Below are 17,408 nucleotides of genomic sequence, written 5' to 3'. Positions count from 1 at the left end.
AGTGGTTTTAATGTTTCTGATGCCCTTTATGTCACTACCTGTTATCAACATATCATCAACATACAACAGTAAAATCACAATTCCTGCATCAGACTTTTTGACAAACAGAGCAGTGTCAGTGTAGCATGATGAAAAACCATTTTGAACCATTACATCATTAAATCGATCATACCAAGCCTTAGGGGCTTGTTTTAAACCATAAAACGCTTTTTGCAAACGAAGGACTTTCCCCTTTGGTACATTCATACCAGGAGGAGCATCCATGTAGACTTTTTCATTAAAATCCTCATTTAGAAATGCATTTTTAACATCCATTTGGTAAATATTCCATTTTTTAATAGATGCAATGGTGATCAAACACCTTACATTAACCATTCGTGCAACAGGAGCAAAGGTTTCTTCGTAATCGATGCCGTATTCTTGACTATATCCTTTTGCGACAAGACGGGCTTTATATCTTTCGAGGATGCCATCACTCTTGGTTTTGACTTTAAAAACCCATCTACATCCTATTGTTTTTCATTTCCCATTCTTCATGCTTCTTATTATAATCTTCAAAAGCCTTTTCTCTTTCTTCTCCCTCAAGAACCTTGATCTCCCCTTTGTCAAGTGTAGTAATTTTTTGTACGGGTTCGGGAATAGTTCCTTGAACATATCCCCAAAGGCCCTTTCCTTTTATATGGGCCTCCATATTCCCGGCCCATACATGATAATTCGTTCCATTCAATTTGAAGCCAAGAGAGAAGTGAGAATCTTTTTCGCCCATTAGAGAGGATACAAAGAGAAATAAATGCGTACCACAATGCGAAATGAGTCCATTCTTGATGTAGGAAGCTTCCAAAATATAGAATGAAGAGCCGAGTCTTCACTTCAACCACCACAAGTTAATGGCACGCTTTACGAGGTATTCCAACGAAGAGAAAAAAGAGCACGATCTTCTTTTCCTTTAAGCCTAGCTTTGATACCATGTGAAAATATCTCAAAAAAGAGATAAAGTGTGTGATAAGCACAACACCACCAATGTGCACAAATGAACAAGAACACTTAGAACAAATGTACACAAAGGTACAATAAAGAAACTCAAATGCACAAAGGCATACAAAATATAAAGAATTTTATTGAGAAGCTTGGAGAACAAAAGCTCCAAGAAGTAAGTATTACAAAGGGGGAACTCCCCTATTTATAATGAGAAAGAAAGCCTTGGAGGGGCTCCACTAGCTGTTGGAGCCCCTCCAACGGTTAGAATTCTAACCGTTGGAGAGGCTCAACAGCTAGTGTTGAGCCCTCCAAGTTGACTTTGAGTCAACACAAAAAAAGACAAAAAATGAAAAAGAAAAAGAAAAAAGAAAAAAGAAAAAGAATAAAAGTGAAAAAGCAAAAAGAATTACAGCATATTCATAATTATGAATATGCGCAAAAGGTGAATGACTAAAATACCCTTGCGGGTTTTACAAGAAAAGAAAAGAAACAAAAAGAAACATACATATTTACATATATATATAAAGATAGATACATATACATATATACGTGATATATATATGTATATGTATCTCTCTTTATATATATATGTAAATATTTACATAAAGAGAGATACATTTTAACACCTCCATCCTCTTCTTCTCCTGAGGTAAGTACTACTGACAATAGTGATCTTCATGATGATGATAACAGGCCTATTGCTCTACGCAAGGGGACACAACAATGTACCTTATATCCCATATCTCATTTTGTCTCCGATGTCAGAATTGGAAATCAGATGAAAATTTTTATTTCAGCCTTATCTGCTGAAACGATTCCTCTGAACTATCAACAGGCAGAGCTAGATAACCGCTGGAAGCTGGCTATGCAAGAAGAAATGGATGCTTTAGTGTCTCAGCATACATGGGATTTAGTTGATTCCCCAGTAGATGCTGACATTGTTGGATGCAAATGGGTATATACAATAAAGTACAAATCAGATGGATCTATTGAAAGGTACAAGGCCAGATTAGTAGCAAAAGGATATACTCTGACATATGGTATTGATTTCTTTGAAACCTTTTCTCCTGTTGCACGGATGGGCATCATTCGTCTTGTTCTGTCAGTAGTTGTTCATCATGGTTGGAGCTTATGTCAATTAGATGTGAAAAATGTGTTTCTATATGGGGATCTATCTGAGACAGTTTACATGCAACAACCTCCAGGTTTCGAGGTTGAGGGGGAGTGTCAGAAGGTGTGTAGATTGAAAAAGGCGATTTATGGCTTGAAACAAAGTCCTCATGCATGGTTTCAAAAGCTGTTTGAAGTGATGTCACGCTTTGGCTTCAACAGGTCAGCGACAGATCATACACTATTTATCAAGAAAACTAACTCAGGCATAGTTGTTATGGTGGTATATGTGGATGACATCATTCTTACAGGAGTCGATGTGAAAAATATTGAAGCTACAAAGGCTCATCTTCAAAAACACTCTGTTACAAAAGACCTTGGTTCACTTAGATATTTTCTGGGTATAGAAGTTGTCAGGAACCGTGAAGGGATGATTTTGTCTCAGCGGAAGTATGTTCTTGACTTATTAAAGGAAACGAGAATGTTGGGAGCTAAACCAGCAAATATTCCCATGGACCATAAAGTTCAGTTGTTTGAAGAAGGGTCAAAACCGGTTGATAGCAAAAGCTATTGCTCACTAGTAGGGAAGCTACTGTATGTAACTGTTACCAGGCCGAATATTGCTTTAGCAGTAAGCAAAACTGAGGTACACTTGAATGCAGCTATAATGATTCTCAGATATTTAAAATCTTCTCCTGAAAAAGGGTTATTGTTCAGAAAAGGTGGAACTCTGGAGATAGTGGCTTGTTCTGATGCTGACTATGCAGGATCTATAGTGGATAGAAAATCTACCACAGGATTCTGTGTGTTTCTAAGAGACAATCTGATTTCATGGAGAAGTAAGAAGCAAAATGTGGTTTCTAGATCGAGTGCAGAATCAGAATATAGGGCTATGGCCCAAACAACTGCTGAATTGATGTGGGTTCGTACTGTTCTTCATGACCTTCAGGTGAAGGTTTCCTCTCCTATGACCATGATGTATGATAACAAGGCTGCCACATATATAGCAAACAATCATGTCTTTCATGAGAGAACAAAGCATATTGAGGTTGATTGCCACTATGTAAGAGATATGGTTCAAGCTGGTTATATCTCTACCAAATATCTAAAGTCGGAGGACCAAGTTGCAGATATGTTTACAAAGCCTCTTGCTAGACCAAATTTCTCAAAATGTTGTGACAAGCTGAGCATGATTGATATCTATGCTCCAGCTTGAGGGGGAGTATTGAGATTAGGAGGTTTTAAGTTTAAGTTTTCTTAGATTAGAGGTTATTTGATATTTTAATTTAATAAGGGACTTATATGTAATTTCTCCTTTTGGCCTCTCTCTATTTAACATAGAGATTAGCCCTAATAACATTTAACGAGTTCTCTTATTTTTGCAGCCGTCTCTCTCTCTCTCTCTCTCTCTACCTACCTAGGTGTCTGCGCCTCTCATCTACCATCTACAGTTGGGAAAGGAGAAAATGCTGACATCTATGTTTGCAGAAGACAAGGAGGAGATGGATGAGAAAGCATTGGTTGTGATTCAGTTGTGTCTATCCAATGAAGTGCTCAGGGAGGTCATTCATGAGAAGACAATTGCAGGCTTGTGGCTCAAGTTGGAGTCATTGTACATGACAAAGTCGCTCACAAGCAAGTTGCATCTGAAGCAACGGTTGTTCATGCTCCATATGACTGAAGGTACATCCGTTAAGACTCATCTTGATGAATTCAATTCCATTATTATGGATTTAGAAAATATTGATGTGAAGATAGAAGATGAGGATCAAGCACTTTTATTGTTATGTTCTTTGTCTGCGTCTTTCAAGCATTTTAGAGAGATCCTGATGTTAAAATATGTGTACTCGTACACATATATTTTTATAATCCTTAAATGTACATATATATATTTATATATATATATATATATATATATAAAGATACGTATACATACATATATGTATACGTATCTATATTTATATATATATATATAAATATATATATTTTATCTTCCTAAAATACCCTCAAGGGTATTCTTGTAATTTGACATTTTACGCATATTCCAATTAGAATATGCATTGTAATTTTTCCCTTAATTTTCTGTTTTTTATTTTCTTAAATTTCGTTTTTTGTACCACATTGGGGGCCTCCCAATAGAGACGTTGGGAGCCCCCAAGGTGGTCCCTTTTATGCTTATAAATAGGGGCTTGCCCCTTTGTATTCTTTAAGATTTGGAGGACCTCTTGCTCCATTGTAAGGGGTTTTTACCCTCTTCTTCCTCTTCTTCAATAATATTCAACTTATGACTTTATGTCATATTTTTGCCCCTTGTGTGGGTTCATGTGTTAGCACATTATGTGCTTGTGTTCCCTTTAATGAGTTTATTCGCACTTTATGTGCATGTGTATGGGTTCATTATTGAACCTAATGTATTCAAAGCCACTTTCTAACATGGTATCAGAGCCCGGTTACGATGGGGTTGTCTCTTGGCGCAACGGAAAATGTGTTGCTCAAGAAATGGTGAATCTACTTTCTAACATGGTATTAGAGCCCGGTTATTGAACGGAAATTCGTTGTTCCTCTCTTTTTTTAGAAGTTTTCGGTATGTATCTCTTTTCTTAACATATTATGCATTATGAAACTATTTTTCTTGCACATTTAGTGCTTTTGATAGTTGAATCATTTCCTTTCACATTTCGCGTGCTTGTATATTTTAAAATATCTACTTTTAAATTTGGTAAATTTTTCAAATATATAATTCTTGGTTATATAGTTATCGATTTCTCATCACATATAATAGTAATTTATGTTTTGCAAAATTGTTTTTCAATTATGTGAGATTTATGATTTTTCATAAGAATTTCGTGATTAACCTATAAGTTAATTTTTTAAATACGATTTCTTGCTAGATTAATGATCTTTGTTTAAAAACTCTTTAATCGCATATAAAGTCTAATTTGTTTTGAGTTCCTCTCTTGTTTATGGATTTTAGTGCATTTTTTGGAAAAATCTTGATATAATTCTTGTATAAGAATCTCTCACATCTAAATCCTTGTTATGAATCATAAGTAGTTCTCGTTAATGATAACTATTTATGAGAACTCCTAAAGATGTTTCAATGATTTTGGTTTATTTAAAGGTTTTTTGAAAAAAATTGTTTGTGATAAATAGGTTGTTCGAACCGTTGTAAAAGATCTTTTAAAAGAATTTCTCACACTATATAGAATGCATAGTGTATCTATTACATCTTTTGGTATAAAAGATTGCATTAAATTTATTGATGCAACTTTACAAACTTGTTGGTTTGTATTTTTCACATAAGATTTCAAAACCTCTTGATTGTATGCCTAAATTGGCCATAATATGGTCTTCTTTTAAATTGCATTTATCAAGCATAAAATTCCATGATTGAAGCTTGAGAGTCTCAAGCATTTGCATCTTTTATGAAATACATGCATGTTTGATTTTATTACGCTTTTTGCGTATTTTTTGTTCAAGTGTTGTGAGAGTGCCTTCGTGCACATCTTTTTTAAAAGTATTTGTACTCATATACGTATTGTCTCTTCGTAGACATTTTTACATTGTGGAGCTTTTGTGCACATTTCTTTTGGTGAAAGTGTAATGAATTTAGATATTGATTCTTTTGTTGAATCATTATAAAACATTGTAAGTGCTTATAACACTTTGTACGTTTCCGCATATCTCAATCAAAGAATATTAAAACTTGTTGTATGGGATTTAATCCCAATTCTATAAATTTTCAAATATTTTTGAATATCTTTTCTTGGGTATTGTGTTAAAGCTCTCCTTGCGAATCATTACGGTTCTTGTGATTTCTTTGTTAAAAGCTTGATTTTCTTCTCTTGATTATCCCAAGATAATTTCTTTATGTCATTATGTTCTTTGAAAAAGTTTTTTTTATGGTTCTTATCTTATCCATAAATGTGATGGATATATGATGTTTGAAACCTTAAAATGTTTTAAGGTATATTAATATCAAGGGTTTTGGGATTATAGCCCAACCTTTCAGTGGTTTATGAATCTTATGAGTGCATTTGCACATTTGTGATTCCGTGTGTTGTGCTTGTTGTGCATAAGTGCACAAGTGTTCTTGGTGTGTGTATATTCACACATTTATTCCAAATTATTGTTGTTATGGGTATTCTTTTTGAAGAATATTGTTCTATTGATTCAAGGTTTTATATATATGTTTGTCATTACAAAGTTTCATTACCTCAAAAGTCTTCTCCTTTTATAACTCTTATCTAAGTGTCATCATATGTAGACAAGAATTTTATTACACCTTTGTGTGTTGATAACCCTTTGTTGGCTTTGTATTCTCTTGTTCTAGTAGCTAAACACACTTGTCTTGAATGTTATCATATGTAGATAAAGCACGTTGATTCACACCATGGTGTGTGATCTTTAGTCCATGTTGGCATTTGTGTCCTTGTTCTAGTCGCTGAGTTATATGCCCATGGTTGGCTTCTTTTACTCAATTCAAGTGCCATTTTATGTAGACAAGAGATGTATTGTGTTTTTAGCCCATGGTTGGCTTAATACTCTTGTTCTAGTAGCTGAACATACTTGATCTTGAGTGTATTTTTACGTAGACAAGAGATGTTTTTTGTCTATGTTGGCGTGTAATCTCTTGTTCTTGTCGTTGATGCACTCATTTCAAGTATTATTATATGTAGACAAGAGGTATTTTTACACACCTTAGTGTGTGTCATTTGGCCTTTAATGTCATTATATTTATATTCTTGATCTAGTAGCTTATAGACTTGATTTACGGGTTTTGGAGGATTAATGAGGTAGTTGCTTGTAGTGGATAAACTAGTTTTGAAAATTACAAAATTTATTGTGTTTTTTGATACAAGTGAATCATATCTATGATATGTTTTTAAAATTGATATTTTAGCATTTAATCTATATATTAAGTGCTTACAGTTCTTCGACGACTTTTGTATTTGATATGCAAAATAAGTCTTTTGTCTCAAATGATATTCTTTTTTGAATCTTGGGTGGATGCTTTAACATATTTAGTCAAATCATGCTTCATATTTATGACATTTGTTTGACATAGATCTTCTTCCTAAAGATGTGAAAAACTCTATTGTTGATCTATGCATGTTAAATATACCTTTATAAAGCCTTTCTTATTGAAGAAATTATTCGACATGCCTTTGGACATTAGTATCCATGTTCATTTAAAACTTTTTGGACTCTTGTGTTCATTTTGACTAAAGTATGTTTGGAGCATGTTCATTGATGATTTCTTAAGCGTTAATTCATTTTGATAGTATATGCATATGCTCATTATGGCCTTTTGGGCCCTCATTTAATAAAGCATATGTAGCTTATGCCTCTTCGTAGGCTTATTGTGGTGTCCCTTAGTGGACCATTTTGTTATTCCCCATTATGGGGTTGTGTTTGTCAAATATTGGACCTTATGAATGCATTATGCATTTTTGCAATTCGTTTTCGCTCATTATTTAACATGATATATGATTTTGAAACCATTGGTTTTCTAAATTTTCTTTTCTAGAGTAATTATCCTATTATGCATAAATTTTGCACCTTGTTAGGAATGTTCCATTTCAGTAAAGTGCAAAGATATTTTTTACTTGTTCTTTGTTGTTATTCCACAGGATCTTGGAGATAGGACAAAGAGAAGTACCCTGGATGGTTCGGGAAATGTGTTCCCTTTAGAAGACAATTGGAGGAAGGCATTTTCAAGTTTCAATTACATCCTTGCCGAAGCCTCTTGGAGTCTTCCCCTTTTTTCAATCTTTTCGTTTCCCCGCAAAGATTGAGGGGGGGTGTTAAAATATGTGTACTCGTACACATATATTTTTATAATCCTTAAATGTACATATATATATTTATATATATATATATAAAGATACGTATACATATATATATATATATATATATATATGTATACGTATCTCTATTTATATATATATAAATATATATATTTTATCTTCCTAAAATACCCTCAAGGGTATTCTTGTAATTTGACATTTTACTTATATTTCAATTGGAATATGCATTGTAATTTTTCCCTTAATTTTCTGTTTTTTATTTTCTTAAATTTCGTTTTTTGTACCACATTGGGGGCCTCCCAATAGAGACGTTGGGAGCCCCCAACGGTCACAAATGTGACCGTTGGGGGCTCTCCAACGTCTCCCTTGGGAGCCCCCAAGGTGGTCCCTTTTATGCTTATAAATAGGGGCTTGCCCCTTTGTATTCTTTAAGATTTGGAGGAGCTCTTGCTCCATTGTAAGGGGTTTTTACCCTCTTCTTCCTCTTCTTCAATAATATTCAACTTATGACTTTATGTCATATTTTTGCCCCTTGTGTGGGTTCATGTGTTAGCACATTATGTGCTTGTGTTCCCTTTAATGGGTCTATTTGCACTTTATGTGCATGTGTATGGGTTCATTATTGAACCTAATATATTCAAAGCCACTTTCTAACACCTGATTTATGGGAGAGATTCTATCTCCATGGAGGATGTTAAGGCATCCTTGTTCTCAAAAGAGTTGATGGACATGGAATTAACAGGCAGTGCTAGTGAAGGTCAGGGAGAGGGACTAGTTGCTAGAGGAAGGCCAAAGGAACAAAATTCAGGAGAAAAAAAGAGTGAGTCCGGATATAAATCCAAGAATAGAAGTAGGATTTGTAATTACTGTCATAAGAAAGGGCACATTAAGATTGAGTATTTTAAGTTAAAAAACAAACAGCAGAAAAATGAAAGCAAAGAGAAAATTAAAAAACCTACTGAAGCCGGTGTTGTTCAAAGCGATTCAGATGACTTTGTTCTCATCTTCTAGTGCTAGTAAATCCAAGAGTGAATGGATATTAGACTCTGGTTGTTCTTATCATATATGTCCTCACAAGCACTAGTTTTCCACTTATGAATCAATTGATGGTGGAGTTGTTTTGATGGGAAACAATGCCCCATGCAAAACTGTTGGCATTGGAACAGTCCGAATTAAGATGCATGATGGGATAGCGAGAACCTTGTCAGATGTCAGGCATGTTCCAGACTTGAAGAAAAATCTCATCTCTTTGGGCACTCTTGATTCCAATGGGTGTTAAGTACACAACTGAAAGTGGAGTTATGAAAATTTGCAGAGGTGCTCTTGTTTTAATGAAGGAAAAGAGATCTAGAAATTTATATGTTCTGGAGGGTAGTACAGTTCCAGGCGCTGCTGCAGTTTCCTCTTCCTCCTTAACAGAGTCAGATGTTACAAGATTATGGCATATGAGGCTGGGGAACATGAGTGAGAAGGGCATAACACTTCTGAGTAAGAGAGGTCTATTTGGTAGTCAGAATACAGGAAAATTAGAATTTTGTGAGCATTGTGTTCTTGGAAAGCAGAAAAGAGTTAGTTTCAGCACAACAGTTCACATAACGAATGGTACATTGGACTACATTCATTCAGACCTTTGGGGTCCTTCCCGTGTTCCATCTAAAGATGGTGCTCAATATATGCTTACCTTCATTGATGATTTCTCCATGAAGGTTTGGGTGTTTATGCTAAAGCACAAGAGTGAAGTGTTCAAGCACTTCAAGCAGTGGAAGGTGTTAATTGAAAAACAAACTGGGAAGAAGATTAAGAAGCTTAGGACAAATAATGGTTTAGAATTTTGCTCATCAAAATTTGAAGAGTTTTGCAAAAATGAAGGTATTGTCAGACATCGTACAGTCAGAAAAATACCTCAGCAGAATGGAGTGGCATAATGTGTGAACAAAACCCTCTTCGAGAGAGCCCGATGTATGTTAATAAATGTCGGTTTGTCAAAGGAGTTATGGGCAGAAGCAGTCTCTACAACTTGCTATTTGGTGAACCGTTCCAAAATCACCTAAGTTTATGTTAGAGAGAAATGTTACTTTTGATGAATCTCCTATGCTACATCCTAGGAAGGAGTTTGTTGTTCCTACTGATGCAGGTTCTAGCAGTGGTACCATCGAGTAGGTGGAGCTTGAGAGGTGACTCAACTCCTATTCAACAGTCTGTCATCTTCTCAGTCTAGTCCTGTACCAACATCAAGGACTACACAGGTTGAAGAAACTTCACAACATGAGCAGTACACTTTTGCTAGAGACAAAAAGAGAAATATTAGACCACCACAAAGGTATGGTTTTGAAGATATGGTTGCTTATGCTTTGTCAGTGGCAGAAGAGACTATGAATGCAGGTGAGCCTACCAAACATTCAGAAGCAGTCTCTTGTAATGATTCTGCAAAGTGGCTAGTGGCTATGCATGAAGAGATTGAGTCTCTTCACAAAAATCACACATGGAAATTGGTGAAGCCTCCTAAAGGTAAAAAGATAGTTGGATGTAAATGGATCTTCAAGAAGAAAGAAGGTACTCCAGGTGTAGAAGATGCAAGATATAAAGCACAGTTGGTGGCAAAGGGCTATAGTCAGGTTGAGGGTGTTGACTATAATGAAGTGTTCTCACCTGTTGTAAAACATAGCTCTATTCGTGTTTTGTTAGCTTTGGTTGCAGCCTACGACTTGGAGTTGGAACAAATGGATGTCAAGACCACTTTCTTGCATGGTGAACTTGAAGAACAAATTTGCATGAAGGAACCTGAAGGTTTTATGATTGAAGGCAAGGAGGATCTTGTGTGTTTGTTGAAAAAGTCACTATATGGTTTGAAATAGTCTTTTAGACAATGGTACATGAGATTTGATACTTTTATGATTGAGCATGGTTATCAGAGAAGCAAGTGTGATACAGTCTTGCATTTATTTGTTACTTTATGTTGATGACATGCTCATAGCAGTGAAGAATGTGTCTGAGATCAACATGTTAAAAGTTCAGTTGAGTGAAGAGTTTGAAATGAAAGATTTACGAGCAGCTAAGAAGATTCTCGGGATGGAGATCTTAAGAAATAGGAAGACAGGGAAACTACTTTTAACACAGGAAAAGTACATTCAGAAGGTACTTTGACGGTTTAGTATGTTTGATGCTAAGACTGTATCTACACCTCTTGTTGCTCATTTCAGGCTTTTAGTAGAGTTGTCTCCACAATCTAAGGAAGAAGAACAAAATATGTCACATATCCCTTACTTCAGTGCAGTTGGTAGCATGATGTATGCAATGGTTTGCACATGGCCAGATATTGTGTAACGACCCCAACTCATACCCCTTGAAAATGCAGATTTTTTTTTAAAGAGTTGCGGAAATCTTCCCAGAAACCTGGGGTCCTTATAGTTTCAATTTCAGCTGGATAACCAAACACCACGAACGAACTTACATTTATCATCCATAATCAAACAAACCAAACCCTTTATTAATGAATCAATAAGAGTCTAGAGTGAAGTAACAACTGCAAGAAATAAAAAGAACTAAAAGAAACAAAAAGTAGAGTCACTCTGTCCATAAGTGAAGCAATCTGAAGCAAGTGTGACCCTCGTATACTCTAAAAAATTAGTCGACTTCACTAATCTTCTGCGGCTGCGAAAAACCATAGAAGTAGGGTGTCAGAACCGAAATCCTGATCACAAATACTTCTAATGAAACAAGCGAGCTAAAGAATACAGATAAGACTTCATGCAATAATTTAGAGAAATGCAATGACGACAATTACACAATTCAATTTTAAGCATTCATGCAACAGAAAACAATTTCTAAGCATGAAGAATCATTTAAGCAATAGCAGAGATCACAATTTAAGTAAGCAAGACATTAGAGATTAAACATCATGCATCCACCAACATGTAACAATTAAGGGAACAGCTAACATATGCATGTTCTAATGCATAGCAGGAATCTGCATGATTTATGTGTAATGCATGAACACTTTATTATCTTTTTTTAAAGTTTTTATTTTCCATATGCATGCCCTATTAAATGCATACAATTTAAGTTTCTCTTTTTAATTTTCGTTGTCCGCGGATACACCAAACGGGTAAAATTCTCGATGTCAAGTTAGGTTCACAGGATAGCTTAACACACAACTTGTATTTTATTACTAAGTTACAAACTTAACCCTCGACCGATATCAGGAAACACCACCATCCATCGAAACATTAGACCTCCATATCTAATGTCGGGGACACCAAGGACACCCCATGCCCACAAGTGTTACTTCCTTGGTACCAAAACAACAACTGTGTCAAAACACACCACCTCGAGGTAAAGTGACGAACTCTCTCTAAAACCATGGCCAGGAGAAGGAACCTCAATATCGGGTTCAGGGGATAAAAATAAAGCACACAGAGTTTTTGTATCCTCACAGTCTCCCCAAGATCGAATCTCTAGGATCCCCATTCTCCAGATGGGAGATCCCAGAACGTATATTACACTGTTCTTATTCATTATCTTTTTATTAAAAGCCAATTATTGAGTTTTGTAATTCAGCATGCAGAAACAAGGCAAAAGCTTGCATCTACCCCTGTGAGAACTATCACGGGACTCCCGCCCGTAGAAACACATAGAACAGTGCAATATAGTGTAATAAAAATAAATGTGATTTTTGTGATCCATTTAAACAATTAAAGAAAGAGCAAACCAAAAGTCAAGGCTCTCCATGCCTGTGATGATTCATTTACACCATCGATGCATCATACGCAAAAACCATAACAACTTGCAATGTATGCCAACATGCTTCCAAATGCATATTTATATATGTCAATTTAACCATGTGCATGATATGTCACATTCATATGCATGTGTTCGCCATTCATGTGCACGTGCCTTTACGAAATCATTCTATATACATGCATTCATTCATGAATCATCTCAATTGGGACACGTGAACAACTCATGCATTTATGTACATGCGAAACACACATCAATGCATGTGTGCATATGCATTTGAAACAAACTTTATATAGTATGATGCTTAAGCACATCACATCAAGTCAAGGCATATAAATAATTTCAAATCCTGACATGTCTCGAGAACCAAAAACACATGCACACCACACCTGAAAATTTATATGCACATTCAGAAATGCAAACATATATCATGTGTACGCCACAAAATATTAATAAACATGTCTTTGTTTAATTCAGATGCATACTCAAGTCAAATGCATACTTTTATTCATGAACCAGTTCCAATTAAAATATGTGAACACACACGTCATGAGGTACGTGCCAAAATACATCAATTCCATGTATGCACATGCATATGCAAGCAACCTTGCACTAATTACCTCTAGCAAAACATGCATACAAGTATATAAGCATGCGAGTGCAATAACAATAAACTTTCATGATCCATATTTTCAATACATGCACATGTCCATACATTCACATGCGTAGAAAAAAAAACTAAATCTTTAACACATGTAAACCAAGGGATAACATGAACACTTTTCATATGAGAATCTGTATATAGCCATATGCAATTTGCTGTGTCAATGAACTTGAAAACAATTTTGCAAAACCTTGATCTTAACTGTGCCTAAAAAAAATCAGTTTTATAAGCATCGATCAAGTCATTCAAACTATATCCAGCATGCATCCAATTCAAGAACAGAAAACGCAGATTAAGGTATATATATACAAGCATAAATCTTGATCATAACAAACAGAAATAAATCTCGATTATAACCCAATATGAGTCCGTTTTTGTATAAAAACCCCATACACAGAATTTTTATATGTAAAGAACCAAAAACACCCATATAAAGGAGGATCTATGGATCCTCGTCTATGTAATCTAGAGTGAACACATAAAATCACTCTTTAACCATGAATTTGCACTAAATATTGCATGGAAATCGAATCGGTATTCAATTTCTTGCATGAATCAGAAGAAAGAACCCGTACCTCAGAATTGACGCTTGGGAAAAGCTCAAGGATGCCGATTGCGAGGAACAACTCAATCAGGGGTCGTCGGAGGTGTCTATCGAACATAGATAGAAAATCACAGCTAACGTAACAAGTAGATCTTGAGTTTGATTTAGAGAGATCATTTTAACAGCAAGACTTCAAGCCCAAAAACAAACGCAAGTTGGTCTGTCATAGGGTCTGGACCTGGTACAAAAATACAAATTTTTTTTATAAGCCAAATACAAAACTGACCCCTATATATATGAGTGCACACACAGTATGATTTGTTGAACCACACACATAGCTCTGTGTGATTAAGTGTACCACAGGGATGTACATGGTCCCGACACAAACCGATGTGTTGGATTACTGTGCACTAAATTCAGATACATCGTACCTTTTTTTTTTGTATGACAGAATTGCAGCCATGCATATTAACTATTTAACTAATGTAAAATAACCGTGCTACCTACCATCAATTTGGAGAAAACGCAATATGAGTTGAAATCAGCATACGAAAATCACTACCTATTGGTTACACAACATTTTATAAAGATGATATAGTTGAATAAACGAAATGGGGCCTGAATCAACATTTAGCAAACCAAAGACCCCCAATCTTTACTAGTTACTCAAACAATCTAAGATGCATCTAGATTACGTGATAGGTAAACACGATCTTATGCAACTAATGTGTACGAGTGTACAAAGATAAACGGGGACAATAGATAATCGTATATGTTTTTTTTTTCTAGAATATGCAAACACCATTGTGCAAGGTGTAGCCGAGGTTCTGCGTTTGCACCACATTGAACCCACACCGATGGGTAGCTTACATGCTTGAGACAGATAGACTACAAAATCATGGCAAAACCTTACTGAAATATGAAATTCCCATGCTTCGACGATTTGGGGTTTCCGACACCTTAACCCCAAAACTGATTCCCTTCTTATCAGAAATCGGAAACCACAAGGAAGTTTGATTTGGGGAAATCCCCCAAATCGGTTTATTGGGGAGGGTTCGGACAACCCTTCAAGCCGAAATCGAAAACCCACATAGCATGCTCGACAATCCGGTATACCCGAAGAAAAGAGACAGTAGGACCTACCTGTTCCGGCGAGATGAAGGTGGTTGCAGCAAGCGGGGGGATGCTTCCACCGGCTTCGGCTGCTCCGGCGCCGTGAAGGAGTTCGAGAGGGAGGCGAGAGGCAGAGACGGGGATGAGAGGAGAGTGGGAGGAACGAGAGAAAGATATGGAATTTGTAGGAGCCCCCCGAAAAGGAAGGGTCGATACCCCCACCCTGGCGGCTACGCAAGCACCCCTCTCACCATCGACTTGCGTTAGGGTTCTGAATGAACCCTAACGCCCATCTTATCGGGCCAGCACAACTTTAGTGTTGTGCATTTTTTTTTATAACTTGTTAGTTACGCGGGGCACGACTTGGGTTCGGATCCGAGACCCGCAAACCTACCGCGATCTGGATCAACAGATCCATTGCTTATTAGGGTCCGCGATTTGGATCCGTAGGTCTCCAGCGGTGTGGACCCGTGACAACTTTGCGGAGTGGATTCGAAGGTCGGATCCAAATGGATCCAACTGCGGATCCACACACTAGGTTTATTTTATGCTATATATATATTTCTGTATAGTATATATATATACATACTATTATACGTATATATATATACATATTATTATACACACACACACACATATATATATATATATATATATATGGTTCCTTTGTGGATCCTGGATTCGAAAGGTGGATCCCAGGCCCATCTACGCATTATTTTAAATAATTCTCACTTAAATAATTAAATTAGTTAAAGTTATTGCATTTATATATACATATAAATTTATACAATAATATATATATATATATATATATATATATATATATATATATATATATATATATATATATATATAGACCCCTTTATGGGTCTTGGATCCGAAACTTGGATCCCAGACCCAAAACAAATAATTTATGCATTATATAAAAAAAATTCAAACAAATAACAAAAAAATACGGTTATTACATATTGCCCATGCCGTTAGTGTTGTGAGCAGATACATGTCAAATCCAGGAAAAGGTCACTGGCAAGCAGTGAAATAAATTTTCAGATATCTACATGGAACTTCTAATTACTGTTTGGAGTTTGAGAGGAGGAGTGATAGTTTCACTGGTTTTGTTGATTCAGATTTTGCAGGAGATCTTGATAAAAGAAGATCACTCACAGGTTATGTGTTCACAGTTGGTGATTGTGCTGTTAGTTAGAAAGCTTCTTTGCAATCTACAGTTGCCTTGTCTACCACAAAGGCAGAATGCGTAGCCGCTACTGAGGCAGTGAAAGAAGCTATTTAGCTTAAAAGGTTGTACAATGAGCTTAGCTTAAAGCAAGGAGTGACTGCTGTTAATTGTGATAGCCAAAGTGTAATTCATTTGACCAAAGATCAAATGTTTCATGAGAGAACAAAGCACATTGATGTGAAATATCATTTCATCAGAGATGTGATTGCACAAGGTGAAATTTCAGTCAAGAAGATTGGCACAATTGATAATCCTGCAGATATGTTGACTAAGTCTCTTCCAGTGGCCAAGTTCAAGTATTATTGGGACTTGGTTGGAGTTCGCAGCACTTGATAGAGGCCCCAACGAGGCGTGATGATGGCGATGTTCGTGATGAAGCTAGTTTCATGAAGACTCCCCAAGAGGAGGATTTGTTGGATGACTCGTCTTCTTATTTTGTTGACAGTTACTAATTCAATTTTGGGTGACGATTACTAATTCATATGGGTATTATTAAGTTTTTTTTTTGGATGGTTCTTTTAGGAGTTTTTTGGTGAGAGCAAGAACTAGGTTGTATCTCTTTTTTTTTAGTGGATCTTTTGACATCGCTGCCGCCCGTGGACTTTGGAGGTTCCCCTCCGAACCACGTAAATCTCTGTGTGCAATCTTTCCTCTTTCTCTCTTTCTTCTCATTCTTAATTTGTAGGTACAAGATTGTGGTGTGTGTGCTCGTTTGTGTTAGTGGACGCAATTTGTAATCCCGTTAGATTATAATAAGGTGTTTTTCTAAAATTTTGGGATATTATTAATACATGATTGTTTATCTCTTCTTGATAATTTAAATGTTCTTTAAGTGATAAAATTCTCTTGTGATCAATACATGTGTTTTCTTGAAAAATATGTTAATTATGAGCTTATGCTTGTCTAAAATTGTTTTTATAAATTTTAGGTATGCTCCTCTTATCTTGCTTGAATTGTTACTAATGTTTTTAAAAAATTTAAAATTATTACTTTGTTCTACTTGAGTGTTATTCTTGTTCAAAATATACATACTAGTTTTTTTTTTTAAACTATATAACTATTTTGTTAGGATATCTTCTTTTTGTGTAGTTGGAATCTGTGTTTTGTTCTCTCTACATAAAGATGCGATGGATTGAGAAAGGAATATCTTTGATACATCATATTATGAAGATGAAGATAACCGATGAAGGCGTTTGGGGATGATCACCAATGAAG

General features: G+C 35.8%; 1 protein-coding gene across 1 annotated transcript in view; it reads left to right on the top strand.

The window, feature by feature from the left end:
- Window positions 1-17,408, top strand: part of LOC149823281 (uncharacterized) — a 28,943-nt gene extending 11,535 nt beyond the window's left edge. Inside the window, exon 5 of the mRNA XM_090020013.1 lies at window positions 17,283-17,408. Coding sequence (XP_089876139.1) covers window positions 17,283-17,396 — 114 coding nt within the window. The 3' untranslated portion in view covers window positions 17,397-17,408. The remainder of the gene's footprint in view (window positions 1-17,282) is intronic.

This window comes from Nuphar pumila, chromosome 10, assembly GCF_984573655.1.
Source record: "Nuphar pumila chromosome 10, dmNupPumi1.hap1.1, whole genome shotgun sequence".
NCBI classification, from domain to species: Eukaryota; Viridiplantae; Streptophyta; class Magnoliopsida; order Nymphaeales; family Nymphaeaceae; genus Nuphar; species Nuphar pumila.
The sequence above is the reverse complement of the archived record's forward strand: the minus strand, read 5'-3'. Positions and strand labels throughout refer to the sequence as shown.